Raw genomic sequence first — 17,578 nt, forward strand, 5'->3', positions numbered from 1 at the left:
TGAACTAGGTGATCGAGTTGCTGAGGAAGTCCCCAGTAAGGGACGAAACGTTCAACAAGATCAAATAAATTTGTTCATCAAAATTTATTAACTGTCTTCAATTTTCYYTTTDAAACTCATATATATTAATATACTGTTGGGACAAGAATATTGATTATTAATACTTTCATAATGTTTTAAATACACTTTTTATTTATCTAACTGCTACGCCAATATACCAAAACAATTTGAATATTTTTAACGCGATTGGTTTACGTTTTCTATCAAAGCGAGTCCTAACATTGTTTAGTTACACTCACTCGAACATTTCTAAGTGTTTACGTGACATTCTTGCTCGCAGCTAAATCGCCGGAAGGTGACAAGAAATAATTATGCGTTACGCGAATCGATCTTTCAGTACGTCGTCAACGGTTGAAGGATAAGATCGTTGAGAACTCTACTATCGTCATTCCGTCATTCATTATTCATGTACAAATTACTCAGCAATAAATTATTACCAAAGAGTTAGAGAAAAATCTAAGATTTCCATACAATATATAATTGTATAGAGAGAATATGGTATTCAAATCTTATTTGAAGAGACACACACAGACACAAGAACGGTAAGATAATTGTTATTTTTAAGATTATTCTTCTTTTAAAAAATTTCAAGTTAGTCATTATATTTTTAAATGGACAGATTTATGGTTAAGGTATTTTACAAAAATAAAAAAATAGTATTAACTGATGTATGTTGAAAAATTATTAGGTTGTATACTTTGCCGTCCAGTAGTACAAATTCTAAACGTCAAAGTGTTGAAATATTTTCATATATTATTTTCATTGAAATATTGTTAAAAAACCATCCACGCTCTAACTACTGTTTATTAATAGTTGTATAATACTTTGATTATATTTTTAATAGATATACTTATACATAAAATTTCTTGACAATATTAATATTCAAATATATTTCCGAAACAAATATTGTCTCTATATAAATAGGTTAATAATTGTCATGATCTCAGATGCATAAAAAATTGCATAAAAAATAAAGCAAATAATTTAGGCGTGTACGATTAAAATGCCATGTCATTTGTATTGTTTTCTCTTTCTTTTTTTCTCCTTTTTTTTCTTACTTAATAAAATGTGTATCGGACAAGACCAAAGATTTACTCTGACGAAGATCGACGTTAGATGCAAGTGTCTTGTTAGCCCCATACGAGCCCCATTGGAACAATGTAGGCACACTAGAGCATGGACCAAGGAATTACTACCTTCGTCGACCTGGATGACCTACCTCGGACACGTTACCGGTAATAAATTTCCGTTGTGTGCCGGCACATTGAATCGACCTAGACTAGCTGCTAGATTACCACCAGCACACGATTCACGATGTTGGAAGTCGTAGTAGAAAATGTTCGGCGACCGATGAAAATTACGCTACTACCTTCTTGTCGCGTTAACGACTACCATTATTTCTTCTTGGATTAGCCATTAAACGAAATTGCTTTATTGACCCGAGTTCAAAATGTCTTTTTGCGTTAAAAAGTTTCCTATGACAAGTATAAATAATCGTTCGTCCTAATGATTGTAATTAATAAGACATTTTACTTTTTTCTTTTCTTTTTTTATACCCTATAAATATGTCCTATCAATTATTACTTCATAATAATGTAATGCAAGCCTCGATATCATATATTTAAAGATGCATATATATGCATTAACGTTTATTTATATTTTTTGTAAATACTTTTTTATTTTATCATTACAATATCAGATGCATTTTATTTCAACATGAAAATATAACGACTTTTGTAAGAAATAACACATAGAAACGCAGGAAATTTTTGTCCATCGAAAAAAATGTTTTTACCATCGAATCAAAAATAAATTGAGTTATAGTTTGGTAATAAATATTTTGTCTATTTTCCAATAAATCCTCGCGTATTATTATAGATCGAATAAATATCTTACAGTATCTCGATTTGTGATATATATTATATATATATGTATATCGAAGAAGCGATACTTTAACTTTTGACTTGTACAGAAACAGTAATATGTCTTCTTTGCTTACTGTTGCAGATATTCAAGAGTTTTATGAGCTGACGTTACTAGACGAATCGAAATCGGTCCAGCAGAAAACGGCGGAGACGAACCGCATCGCTGCCAAATGGGAAGCAAGCGATGGACCAATCACGCCGACCTTCGGTCAGAATGACGTGAGTCTTGTTGCATATACATATCTCGATATTTCATATCTCTCGCACATTTTTTTTTACTTTCCCTTTCTCTCTTTCTCTCTCTCTCTTTACTTTTTTCCCAGGACGATCATGGATTATGAAAACCATTCGTCTAAACTAACAAACATGAACAACTTTTCGTATTTGCGTTTTATAATCATATTCTAAAAATCAGAAAAAAAGAAATAGTATAATATAAAGATAGAAAAATATAAAGAGAGATAGAGAGTAAGATAGTTAAATTTAAATTCAACATTAATACTACGATAGATTCAATAATCACAATATTTAATATTAATCGAGAAAATGTTTTAACGCGAGATAGGAAATAGCGAAAATAAATCTGTTTAATCGTACTTATATTTATCTTATTTGTTCACGGTCTATTCGTTGATCAAATTATACGAGGATTGATTATAAAAGTGTAGATAAAAAAAAAAGTTAGAAGAAGAAGAAGAAGAAGAAAAAAAGCTAGCTTTCTCTGTTGATTCATAATGTAATTTTTCCAACGCCCACTGGTTTCGATAGGAATAGGCGTTTGGTAAGCAACCGCAGCCACGTCCCTCGTTTCCGATATCGATTTATAAAAGTTCCAACGCGAAGAATGAAATTTTTAATCCGCCGTTTTAAATCGTTCGAGCGAACACAAGTGACGTTCTTTCCTTTTTCCTTTTTTTTTTCCTCTTTCTCTCTCTCTCTCTCTCTCTCATTCTACGAGCCAGTCAACCAACCAACCAACCAACCAACCATTCAACCATCCAGTCAGTCAACTAGGGGAGGCATGTCGAGAGTCAGCACGCAATTACCGGTAGTTATTGTGATCCAAGAGTCGATTGGCTTGAGGGTATCGCACGAGTTTGATCAATCGGCTAGAATCGGGATTTTAATTGCTAATTGCATATCCACCATCCCACCCTCCCATCGTCGTCGTCGTCGTCGTCGTCGTTGTTGTCGTCGTCATTACCCTTTTTTCATTTTGATTCACGCGCTACCGCAAACATCAAATAACCCCTCGTCTGGATTAAACGTGACACGATTCCTAACTTCTTCACTTTCAAAGCTTCGAGCTGTAATTATTATTTATTATGCTTCAAAAGAAAATGAACAAAAATTTCATTTGGTTTTGTATAATATTATATATATATATATATATATATTGTACCACTTAGAAATAATAATTTACTTTTTTTTTTCTTTTAAATTGAAAATATAGTTAAGTATTTTATTCATAAATAAGTAAAGTTTTTCGATTCTTCGATTGTAGGATGTAACGATTTTTCGGATCTACGAAACCCGTAAATATTTTCCTCGTTCTATTTGATTCTTTGTTATTTTCCATTATATATTTATACATATATAGATATTATCGTAAATCCATTTGTCTCTCGATACAATTTTTATTGATTATTTTATTTTATTATGGTTCTCATGTTATTTATCGTAACTCGATTTGATATAGGTTGTATGTATGTACATGTTTGAAACTTTGTGGTTAACGATAAACGTATTTTCGAGAATATGACGGATAGTTTAGTGAAACGTGCATTATTAAGAAACTAGATCCATGAGTTAATAGATTCGATAGGTTATGGCTAGGTATCTGCGTGTATATATATAAACGTTATGTCCTCGAATATATATATATACATATATATATATATATATCGGTTTAGTCAGATGGTTCGTACGGTTAAACCGATATTAACCACGTATATTCGAGTTCTGATTGGATATCGACTATCGATCGATGAACCCGTGATGTGCGAAAGTTTATCATTTATAAGTTTACGATATTCCGAAGTATGGAAATATACGTTAGTTATTGTATTATAAAATTTAGAATTTGTAAAAATATAAATATAGGATGGCTCATAAACATAGTAAATATAGAGAAATATATTTTTATTATAATTATATTAAATTTTGTTAATATATTTAGCCTTACAAGTAACATTATTTAATTTTAATGCTACTTTAATTTGCTTCAATTTAGTACCTATTAAAGTAAAAATAATACAAAGTACATTTGTTTAAAAATTACATCTATATATAATTATACTTGAAATAACAATATCGATGACTTCGGAGGATAAAATTTTCATCGAAAAGAATATCACATCAAATTAATTTAATATTTAAAATATGTTAATAAGTATGTAATGTATAAACCTGTGAATATATATTTTTAAACAAGCTGTAATATAAGTACAGTGCATTAGTGCATTAAAATAATTGTTAATTAATCAATGCAAGTGTCTACTGTTGTCTAAAAGCTCGGAGAATATGTTCTGTCAACTGTCTTCCTCGAAATTCACCTTGAGACTGGGACTTTCTCTTCTATAAAATTTCTTTTATTAAATGTTGTTTGTATGACTTTCCGAACGTTGCGCATGTGTATAAAATCAATAATCCACCTAATCAATAAAATTTAAGATTATAACGTTACGATTTCAGCATTTTTATCATTTTTATGTAATTATTTCAACACTCCTGCGCAGTGATGACTTCGTGGGTAAAATTTTCCTGTAATGTAAAAAGAATGCATTAGTGTATTAAAATAATTGTTAATTAATCGTATCATTCAAATCATATTCTCCGAGATTTTAGACAACAATAAACACTTCTATCGTTTAATTAACAATTATTTTAATAATCTAATGTACTTTATATACTTATATTTAATATTATTTCAACGTATATATATTTGTTTAAACATTACATACCCCCCTATTAATATACTTTGAATATTAATTAATTTTGATCTTATGTTTTATTAGATGAAAATTTTACCCCACCCTCCTTGAATTCATCATTGGGCAGGAACATTAAAACAAATATACCTTTGTTGAAGCAATTACCTAAAAATTAAAAAAATGCTAAAATCAGAGCGTTTGCATCTTAATTTCTTTTTATTACAAATAAAATTCTCGTTACACGCATGCGCAACGTTCGGAAAGTCATATAAACAACGTTTAATAAAAGAACTTTCAGAGATGACAAACGACTCAGTTCATTGTTTGTTTTCGAAGTGGAAGGTGCGTCAAGCTTGTACTCCGTGCTTCTAGACAGCAATATACATTTCCTTCGATTAATTAACAATCATTTATGGTAAGTCTAATACTCTAATGTATTTTACTTACATTTAGGATTGTTTCAATTTAAAATACATTTAATTTAAATAATAAATACATACAATTTTAATGGACACTTGCTGTATATAACTTCTTTGTATCGCTGATTCTATTAATGGGATCATGTTACTTGTAGATAGATTCAGCGTGGGGGTATCTACATGTGTTTTTTATATCTACGTGTTTTATGTTTATGTATGTGTATGCACGCGTGTATAAATATTCGTATAACAGATTTCATAAAATTTATAAAAACGTAATGATCCACGATTTTTACTCACTGTGTATATAAATCAAATTAATTATTTTCCACCTGATATATATAATACGTGTTTCCACTTCTATCACGTGTACAGATCAACGAACATTGTTTGTTTTAATTAGGTATCAATCACTAATCATCATATATCTCCTCAATTAGCTATTTTATATAAATCAATAAATAGAACACAATAATAATGATTACTGTTAAACAATTTACAAACCACCTTTCATATTATATCTATATATACATATATTTTGTTTGTTTTTTCCTCCTAATAGATCGTAAGAATAAGATCATTTTAACGTTACTTGCAAACCACTAGAAAAATCACCGTTCCCGATTTCGATATCACGTGTAATCCATGTTAGATGTATTCGAGAACGTTAGATAAAAAAAAAAAATGTATAGATTGATCGCGAGAATAAGAGAAAAAAAAGAGAGAAAGAGAGAGAGGGATGGATGATGATAGTTGAGACACTTTTGGGCATACATAAACGAACGAACGAACGAACGAACGGAGGTGCGATATTCTGCTGTTTGTTTTCCATTACTTTGGAGAAAAGCAGAGCGATGCTATGGGGGGCTGTGGGTTGTGGGTCGTCGGTGGTAGAATGTGCACCACAATGATAAGAGCCGGTGTACTTGGTGTAATGGAAAATTCTCTCTCCTTAGTTGCCCTTTTCACATTCGTCTCTTTACCGCCTGGCCCCTTCACCTATTGTAAATACGAACCTTTGGTAAATACGAACTCATTTCCTCCTCCCCCCTCCTCCCTCCTCCCTCTCTCTCTCTCTCTATTTTTATTCTCTCTATCTTTCTCTCTTATTCTTCTTTCCATCGATCTAGTTGAAACGCTTTCCGATTTCCCATGGGACTTCGAAATCGATATAGGATTCTCGATTTTCTTCTTTTCTTTTTTCTTTTTCGTTCTCTCTCTCTCTTTTTCTTGATTTTTTTTTTCAACATAGATCAAGAGGAAAGGAAGAAATCGAGGATTAAAGTGTCGGTACTCGTGGATACTGCGATTCGATGACTGAGGATAATAAGAGTGTAAGTTGTAACGGATAGAAGTTGAAGTTCTTTCACTGTCGATTACTTTTCCTGTCTTTCCACGTGACGATTTTCACTGGACGCAAGCTGGTAACCTTATTTCGTCTCTCTTTTTTATCAACGTCTTTTGTTTTTTCTTTTTTTTTTGTAATTTTTTTTAATTCCACAAAATGGTTAGTCGTAGATCAACGTTGTACGTAATTTTCCTTTTTAACGTTTCAAATGACTCTTTATATTAACGTTAATGCAATAATCTCTTTGATAGTTATTTTTTAATATTGAATTTCAAATAATACCAGTTGATGGAGAGACAAAATCGTTAAAAGGTATGATACCAAATTCGTTAATGGTTCGTTTCAAAGTTTATTGTTGTCTTGTTCGAGAAAAGTAGAAGCTTTTTTATTTTCTTGATACTTTCTCTCATCTTTTCCTTTTTCTTTTCTCTTCACTTTTCTCTTCACTTTTCTCTTCTAACCTACGTTCGCAAAACTTGGTGGAAGCTTAACGTTATTACGAACAATTGAGAAAACTCGTCGAGTCAGCGTGCTATTATCGACAAATACGAAACTTTGTTGTTTCTATCTCATTCCATCTTAGATTTTGCTGTTTAACTTTTTCTCTATTTCGATTCTTTCAAAGTCGACTACACACTTCTTATTCTTCTTATTATTATTATTCTTTTTCTTCTCGATAACACACAGATCGGTTTATTATAATATTATTTTATATCTCCCACAGTTGCAATACTAATAATAATAATAATAATAATAATAATAATATTACTAGTAAAAAAAAATGAGAAAAGAAAAAAGATAATAGAAATAGGGAGACCGGAGGGAAAGTTAAAAGGAAAGGTGTTGGGTTTTGAGTCGGTGGAAATATAATATTCTATTATAAGTACGAGAAGGAAGGAATTACAAGGCTAGGTTCGCGAAGGTGCACTTAAAGTACGTATATCACCGGAATGGCTGCTCTATATCCTGAAATATCGTATCTTAGGTTCGTTGTAAAAGACAGGAGTGTCGAGGAAGAAGCACGTAGCGAAAATTTATCCGCATTTCTTTCCCCCTGCCCCACTCTCTCTTCTTCCTACCCCTACAACTCCCGCCGTCACTCCACTCCCACCTTCTTTTTTGTCCCCCTTTATCTCTCTATCTCTATCTATTTTATTCCCTTTTTTTCTTTGTTTTTCATTCTTATCGTCTCTTTTCTTTGCACCTTGACAAATTACAATTAAAGGATTAAAGTAATCAGTTATGTCTGCAGCATGGCAAATGTTCGAATTCTAAACAAGCTATAAACGTATCGAAGCGTACCACTGCTTCGATGTTTTTTGATATTTATTATTTTTGAGAAGTTAATTTGTTAATCTGTTCAATAAATAGCGAATATTGTATAACTTGAATGAATCAATTTTCGCTTCTTGATATCGGACAATTTATCAATCAATCGTTCATTTGTCCCCCCTCAACTAATATATACATGCACATGTAATCACCATGGATATTATCCTATAATCCCTTATGATATAAAAAATCAAGAGGTATCGATTATCAAGGCTTACAACAAGTATCTGTACAACAAACACTTTAAATACTGTAATCAAAATTATGTGATACGAATTATTTGACCACATTTTGTCGAAAACTAACTCGAAAAATCTTTAAATTTATATTCAGCCATGTTGTTTTTTTTTTATGAATATTTTTACACAAATCGAAGATGGCATTTATCTCGAAAAAGAACAAATTTTGTTGTTCCTCGAAAGAGTATTTATAAAAAAGAAAAAGAAATCATAGATTCGAGAATAAAGGTGTCTAATAAATTTAAATATAAATTTACTGGAGTTGGCCCGGGTGCCGGCAGACAGATCGACAAATTCAATAAAATTTTTAATGCGAGTAATCGTATCACTTTAAAAAACTCTCTCTCTCTCTCTCTCTCTCTCTCGTTCTTTCTTTTTCTTTTTCTCTCTTTCTTAGTCGTTCGTTTAATGCGATGCCAGCTAACGTTTTCCGGCGTTGGTGGTGGCATTTAATTGCCGGGCAATTGCTCGCCGGATGGAAATTAAAGGCTCGTTTTAATCGTTGAGAAACGATGCTCTTAATAGAAGATTTTATTTGCGACGTCCTATATAGCCTTAGAGATTTTTATCGTCCCTTAAAAGCCTCCCAAAATCCCGCGCGTAATGCGATACTTAATTTTTATCACAAGATATCGATAAACGAGAAACGAGTAGGTGGTTTTGAAAAAGTAATACCCGTTTGAATTTAACGAGATTTAGTTATTAAACATTTTCCAATGTGTATTTTACGATCTTGATCGTGAATTATGAACAAGCGTTATCTGCATTTGTAACTTTGGATACGTTTAGCATAAACTGAATATTCGTTCAAGATATATCGACGAAATTGATTACGTTTGATTAGTTAGACAAAAATAACACATTTTTCTCTTTAAAATGTCGTTAGATTTATATATCTACGACTTCCTATAACGGGGTTGCAACCTTTCGTAATGTATCATTCATAATCTATGAAACATAATCTATGGGTATTACGAGTAATAGTTAATAATAGAAAATATTTTCTAAACGTATCAGCACTGAGTACAAATTGCGTGTCTGAATTCGAAGAAATGATATGGGTCAGTAGGTCATTGATTAATATTTAATTAATTTTTTGTAAGCAAGTCGATAAATGTGTACTGCGATTTGTATTATTTGAATTCTTACACATGCATCACTGGATCAGTATAGACTGATGTTATTTAGAATTATAATTTATTAAAATAATCAACGAAATTTATTGTATATATATTCTTGATGAAAATAAATTGATTTACATATGTAAATTACAAAAAATAACCATAAGAACGTATAAGAATTAGCATAAAATGTATTTATGTATATGAAAAAATTGGTTTGAATAATATGGACTGATGGAATTTGTGTAAATAACAAACACGCAGAAATACGTATCGATAAGTGAAACGTGTCCAACAACGACATCGATGAGAACTACAACAACGAGGACAACAACAATATTCGAGTTGGCGAGTTTCTACACTCGATATATCACCATTTTCAAGGGGACAAATGGAATTTATAGTAGCACTCGCCTAAAACCCATTTCCCTTGGATACAGTATTCATTCTCTCGATAAATGGAAGAAACTCTAAACGAGAATGTGCCGTGGTGTACGAACGGCTCGTTTCACAATGCATTCGTTGTTGTGGTCGAGGCTTAATGCACTGCGTGCACCCGATGCATTCATTTGCGAAACTCTACGAAAAGTTCAGCTTCTTTTCTTTCTTGCCTAGGCGAACAACACGTAACTATTTACTTTTTCGAAAATATTTTTTCGATATATGCCGGACTCGTACTTTTTTCTTTTTCTTTTTTTATCTTATATTATTTCTTTATATATGTATATATGCATCTCTCGTTTTTCTTCTTAATTATTTTCTAGATAATAATTATAAATTTCGATTGAAGTTTATCGTAATCGGTATTTGTTACATGATATCGGGATTACATTAATTTACATTCATTTAAATTTGTAAATATAATAATTATTATATTTGTCAATATTTTAAAGAGTATATATTAATAAATCACAATTAAAATAATATCTTATTTACTGATAAAATGTGATTCAATATCGCGCGTATAATTATTTAGAATATTATATTCCTATAACTTATATCGATCATTTAATTTTCTAAATATTTACCAAATAAATATAAATAATTATTATTTACCAATCTCTCCCTCTCTCTCTCTCTATTTGCGCAAAAGACAAATACAAAATGAAACTGGCTTACTAGAATTGCGTATCTCTTATTTATTCAATCATTATTACTTACTCGATTTCTAGAAAGCAATAGGATAACAACGATTTTACGTTTATATGTAAATAAGTACATACAATTGTCCTCGATAATGAATACGTTTCCTCGATAATCCTCGAACTTTCTACGTTACATTTCTCTTTTCTCGTTCGTCGAAGCACCGAACCATCCAGACCATTTAATTAACTTTATAGTCTTCTTGTTACTACTCTTAGTTTTCGCTTTTATCCGGATAACTCGAACTTTATTACGTCGTTATCAAGGAAAATCATAGGATAGTTCAAAGAACGATGTTTTATTCCTTTCCTTTTTGTTTTTTTTTTCCAATATTTTATCATTGTTCTTCCTTTTCCTTATTCATTTTTATTCGAGACAATTTTCTTAAGTGATAATAGAGTATCGAGAACATTTCTTTTTTTTTCTTTTACACCCTTTTACATCGACACGATATATAACACGAATTTTGTAAGAATAATAAATTAGATATTTTCATGCAATGTTATTTAATGTACACTAGGGTTGTTAATTCTATAAAGTTTTTCATTTTCCATGCTAGCATGTAATTAAGCTGCACCGATGAAAATGAGTTTTATAGAAAGTGTACTCTAGTGACTTATGCAACGTCGACTCGATGGTGCAATCTTCTCTCTCTCTCTCTCTCTCTCTCTCTCTCTTTTTCTCTCTTTCTGTGTGTATGTATAATGTTTTTTTCTTATTTCTTTTTTTTTTTTTAACAAGCTCCCGGAACTACATTTTTTCGTAATATTCAACGAGTACGTTCACGAAATTCATATTTTTTTAAATAAAGTATATTTATAATCAAACATGATTTCTCATCTGCTTCGCGTTGTATAATATTTTATCTGTATTAGTTTATTTTCGTTGGTTTTGGAGAAGGGATGAAAATAATAAGAAGTTTGTAGACAAAATTCTTGATTTTAGGATCCTATATTTTTCTACTTGTTGAATGAAATCATGAATCTTATTAAAAAGAAAAAGGGGTCACGAGTAAAACGAACATAGATGTACACATATATATATATATACATATGTATATATATATATATTCACACAGTCACGTAATAATGTATTCCGAGTAATTTACGAATATTCCACGGTTTCCTCAAGCCGTAAACGCAACCACCCGCATACATATATTTGCGTGAACATTGCCACGAATATTACCTTCTAGTAGCGAATATCAACCTGAGGAGAGATGGGATGCATTTCAACGTTGATGAACGTACTGTCATTATGGCAGCTCGCTATTCTTAAGACGTATTATTACTCTAGTATCTTAAGTGAAACATACGATTATTAAATATACGTCAATCATTTTCTATGTATATCGTTTTATTTATTCGAGTCAATTGATTTTAAAATAAAATACCATTTTTTAATAATCATAAAAAAAGATTTATCTTTAACTCTTAAACTTGTCACGAATGCGTTATTTAATTAAATAACAATAGATAAAGTTTCGAGTTGAAATTTTGTAAAAGTAAGAAAGAATAATTTAAATTGTATATCATAGGACAATTATATTTAATATTAGTTGTACTATTTCACAATGTCATTTATTTCGGTTAAACGGTATTGACTTATCATTTAAGCGAGCGTATTTCTTTTTCCTTAAGAGTTCAACGAAGAGGAACTTTGTTAATCTAACAGACGAACTATCTTGGGATGAAAACAACTTAACACAATTTATAAATGAATCTGGTAACTTAACTTTCGGATAATTTAAATGAAGAACTAGAGAATTGGCAAAAATAAAATGGAAACTTGGATTACCGCGCATTGCCAAATTTAAAATAAGAAAACCATTGTAGAATTAATAGGAAATTTGAAAAAAAATATAATTTTAAGAGCAATATTCTTCTACGGAGTAATAAGACAACAAAAATAATACATATATTATCAAATTGAAGTTAATCGGAAGAAAAAATTCGGACGACGAAGAAGCTAGCTCAGATCAACACTCAAAAAGCAATTCCGTAAGAAACTTAATTTTAAGCGAAATTCCTGACAATGTTCAGATTTGAGTTTAACCTGCCTTTTTACTTTAACTTATTCTGAATATACAATGAAAAAAAGTTTTACCTTTTTCATAGTTTTTAAAATGCATTAGAATGCATATTACTTTCTTTAATATTAATAAAAAACTTCTTTATTTAGTTTGAACTTTTTGCGCTTGGTGTCCCGTATAACATAAAATTGGTATAACTTCGAACGTATCTTCTAGGAGCTCTTTTACTGTATTTAATATTCATTGAAATCCTTTAAATTATTTCACAAATTAACTCTAAACGTACCGCGACTGGTCAAATGATCATTCTTTAATTTAGAATTTAAATTCAACAACGTTAACCTTTTGAACGTGATTTTTTCTATATAGGTAAATCATTGAAAGTCCATTTATATTATATTTTCAAAAGAAAATAATGATCGGATTGTATATACGGTCCAATTTTTTCCTTTTGTCCTAATTTTGTTCATAAAAAAAAAAATCAATTAAAAACTATGCTGCAACAGTAAACGATTATTCGTTGTAATGTTAAATGTAACAATACGAGTTCAAAGGATTCAAAATATAAAAAACACTTTTGTTAAAGATAGATCATTTGACCAGTTATGGCATGAACATCATCGTTATGGTTTAGTATTAAAAAAAAAAAAAAAAAAGAAAAAGAAAAAAACATCATGTAATTATCGTATTACCGAAAATCTCGTAAAATGGTATAAGATAAATTAATATCAGGCTGATATCCGATACATCTTAGTTCAATGTTACCACGCCCTTAACCTAACCCTTAGACTAATCCTTAATCTAGCTTCTCTGCTTCTCTTCGTAGTCTAATCTAGACCGAGATACTGTAGGAGCAACGAGCTGGCAAGAACAGGGCACGCCCCACGGGCAGACGCGGCACCATGTTACGAGCAAAACGTTGACTTCGGCAATTTGTCAACCGGTGATTAATTAGCACGCTCCTGCTATTTACAGACCTTTAGAGCGTAACTAGAGATACCATTGTATGTAGCTTCTGCGATTTACCCTTTCCTAACAACTGCGATCTGCACCATCGCATTTGCTCCCTTATCCATCTTTCTTCATTTCCTTTTGTTAATTCGAGAATAAAATTTCATAAGAAAATATATGACTATTTATGGGTGTAATGACAAATTAATGGATGAATGGATATTTTGCTTCCATTAATGTTTATTAATGTTATTACATATAATATATTAATTTGTGATTCGATAGATGAAAATCTTTAAACGAATATATTTGATGCTTTTAATTAAATGATAATAATTTTAAGTGTCGAGAGAGATATGAAATCAGATTTTGCCAATGGAATATTGTTATTACAACATCATATTATAGGTACTGACATTTTATTATATATCCTGATACAAGCTCGAATTTAAATTCTATCAATATTTGTTAGATATAATAATGTCAAACGCGATTAAAGATTAATATAAATCTATAAGTCAATGGGATAAATATAATAATACGACATTGAGAAAATAACGTTGAACGTGTAAAAAACAAAAACGATAGAAAAAAATATCGTGAAATTCTTTTTTATTGAGAGAAAATATCCGTGAAATACTTACTTGTAAGTCGTAGATTATGATGTCTAGACTTTTGAATTCTCGACAAAGGAGGTTGAATCATTCTCTCACGGAATAGCATGAATTGTTTTATGCGAACCAAATTTCTAACAAGCTCATATACACTTTCACGGTAAAGGGATTTCACGTAACGGATAGTAATACTTGGTTTTGTTGAGTAAGTTAGTATACGTGAGAATCCTCTTCTTCTTTTTTTTTTCCACTCACTCCTCTTACTTACTCTCTCAAGCACAAGAGAATTTGGTGGTCGGTCAAACAAAGTACAAATGGGATGCATTTGTTGCATGCGGGCGCACATAGTTGGTAACAGTAAGTCACGTAACAGTTGTAACTCGGGCGTACATATAAAGTGACGGTTCAAAATGTCGTGGTGGTTGTCTTGTCACGTGTCAAGGCCTCGTGCCAGAATGATTTCTCTTTATCTCTTTCCCTCGTTCAACTTATCCCGACCACTAGTGAATCACCTAACTTCGAGGAACAATGTATTATATACACATATACGTACATATGTATGTACGTACGACTAGCCTTCCTGTTGTGTCACTTTATTCTTATTTCCTCCCGACAACATTATATGCATTCACTTTTGTCCTGCTAAAACGTGAAATTATTTCGTCGTTTTGTCTCTCTCTCTCTCTCTCTCTCTCTCTCTCTGTCTCTGTCTCTCTCGCACACTCATATACATGTGAATCATATATAGATCGAATGTGATACGTGAAATATTCTCACCGTAAATAATTATTTTTATCTGCATGTAATATCATTGATTTTTTCCCTCTTCCCACGTTTTGATGTTCATTTTACCTTTTCTTTTTTTTTTTTCTCTATTTTTTTTTCCAATTGAAAACAAATATCGAGGCCATATCGACGTTTTTAAACGAATATCACGTAAAAAACGTTGATAGGTAAATTCCCGTGTAAGTATTACGTAGTACATCCGATAGACAGAAAAAACGAACTTTTCAAACAATTCGACATATCTATTTATAAATGCTATAGGCTTTTAGTTACCTAACAGGCACACATAGAAGTAACTTATGTTGGAGTAGAAAATTCGTTTTCCAGTTACTCTCTCTCTCTCTCTCTCTCTCTCTCTCTCTCTCTCTCTCTCTCTCTCTCTCTCTCTTWCATATAGATATACATACACACGGAAACATTGAAGCGTTTATTTGTCAGTAGCGCATCGTTACTTTCCCCCTTGAACCATGTATTTGCAGTACGTTTAATCATGCGAACTCACGATACAACTGCTACGCATACACGATTTTCATATTCCGTCAGGCTTTAATCTCCATGCAACCAAACAGATATATAAATAAATCTCCAATGAACGAATGATCCTATATATATATATAAAAAAAAAAAAACATTTTTATGTACAAATTATATTTCTATTTCATTTTTATTTAAATACACTTTGCTGTCAACGTTTCTTTCATGTTTCTTTTAATCCACTACCAGTATAGTATAATTATTTTATATTATTTTTTATAATGTCGTCATTTTCCTTAACAAAAATAAAAAAAAAAAAATAAAAAGAAGAAAAATCAAAAGTAACTCTCATCCAAAGAATTCTACTTTATTAAGAATCCAACAAATATTTGTTATATTAGTTGTAGAGATGTAATACAATGATAGAAAAAAGAAATGTACGAGTAATTCGTAAAATTGTGTTAAATTTCAATTACTTAAAATGATGAGACTACGCTCGTAATGGTAATTTATTATACGCTCGTGATATATAATAAGAGACTACCATAACGATTCTAGGAGAGTTTCTAACCGAACAAGTTTTACGTGCGAACAACGTATGCCGTACACGGTTGCTTTATCTCTGTATTCTCGAGTAGTACGTAATTTTCATCCAAGTATGTCGCCCGTTCGTCGTTCGCTTTTGCACCGAAGGAACCCACATCAGCCATGCGCTAGACAAGGGTGGTTTCATTCCGCTTGATGGATGCAGCTTACGTCTAGTTTCGTGGTCTATTACTTCTACAACGTGAGATCAATCCTTCAGATAGAAATAACGAAATATCGTTTAAAAATTGAAATCATTCAGTTAGATAATAAACAACAAATATTCACCCCAGTATATATATATATATATAAAATAATTTATTTGTAATAAAATATAAGAGTAATAATAAATATATTATTATTTCCAATCGTGTATCGTTCTCTAAATACAATTGTTACAACTTGTTGTGAACCATCGAATTAATTGTTCAATAAAAACTCTTTCATCGTTACGAAAAATTCACACATCTCGTGATAATAATTATCTTAACGATCTATTAAACCAACGAGTATCAAGACGTTGAGAATCAAAGGGTTCGAAGTCAGTCAGTCCGTGCTAACACACTTGTCTTCGATTCAGGTAATTCGTGATTTACGATGGTGTAGTTTGGATCGGCATTTCGATGAATTATGCATCCGGGCACTCAGGATAACGCGTGTCGTCCCACGGCACGAGCCCCGTAACGATCAGAGAATTGGAATCGTGCCGCCGACACGACGAGAATCGAAGGGCCATTCTGGTGATGGGAATGCATTGGTTATGGTTGTGTACATACGTACTCTACGTATGTACACCTGCGTATATGTGTGTAAGTTTGACTAAAGAGAGAAGAGAGAGAAAGGGGGAAGAGGTTAGTGTGGAAACTGAGAGAGAATGTAGATTATAATTATTATACTGTACTATCAATTCTGTTATCACGCTACGTCCGTTTGTGTACTCAAGCTCGATGGATAGATAGATAGATAGATAAATAGGAGAGAGAGAGAGAGAGAGAGAGAAAATTAGAGAGGCACAAACAGAAAATCAGTAAGAGAGAGAGGTGGAAAGGGGGCGGGTGGGGGCAGGTAGAGAGAATTCAGAGAATTGAACATGGTTGCATCTACATCAATTTCTCTGACAATATTGACGAGCCAGGGATATGATTGAGAACGGGCGCGCCACCGTCTAAATCTAATCCATCGATGTAATGATTGCACAAACGGATATTTTAAAAGAATAAAGAATAATCTTTATCCTAATTTTTAAAAATTCTTCGTATCTATTTGTTCGTAGAAGTTTCCTTATTTTTTGTGTTTGCTTTTCTTTTTTTTTCTCTTTTAAATTAAACTTATACAAAATAGAAATGTATTGCGTTTAATATTTAAAAAAGAAAATTGAAAAAAAATTTGTAGTCCAATATGTTAAAGGTTGTAATAAAATATTCTGTTATTTTACACGTTACCCCTAGCTTATGGGTCGGGCAATGTACGAAATAACATTTACACACATGAAAAATACATAAAAGTATTTTATATGTATATAAAAGAAGAGCAGCTTTTTTATACATATAGAAGGGTTGTAAAGTACACCTATAAAAGTTTATCTATTGCAAGTGTTTTTCGACTGATGATATGAT

At 31.3% G+C, this 17,578-nt stretch overlaps 1 protein-coding gene across 11 annotated transcripts in view; it reads left to right on the forward strand.

Annotated features, from left to right (window-relative positions):
- The window catches only part of LOC106794038 (disks large homolog 4), a 259,789-nt gene that overhangs the window by 20,461 nt on the left and 221,750 nt on the right, over window positions 1–17,578 (forward strand). For 10 of the 11 annotated variants that reach the window (XM_014761422.1, XM_014761432.1, XM_014761421.1 and 7 more), the window contains exon 2: window positions 2,068–2,204. In XM_014761422.1, the coding sequence (XP_014616908.1) occupies window positions 2,068–2,204 (137 nt within the window). Of the gene's footprint in view, window positions 1–2,067; window positions 2,205–5,257; window positions 5,334–17,578 lie in introns of those variants that run through there. The other variant, XM_014761430.1, reaches the window with a different exon arrangement.

This window comes from Polistes canadensis, unplaced genomic scaffold (assembly GCF_001313835.1).
Source record: "Polistes canadensis isolate GaletaPanama2010 unplaced genomic scaffold, ASM131383v1 scaffold_22, whole genome shotgun sequence".
In the NCBI taxonomy this organism is placed as follows: domain Eukaryota; kingdom Metazoa; phylum Arthropoda; class Insecta; order Hymenoptera; family Vespidae; genus Polistes; species Polistes canadensis.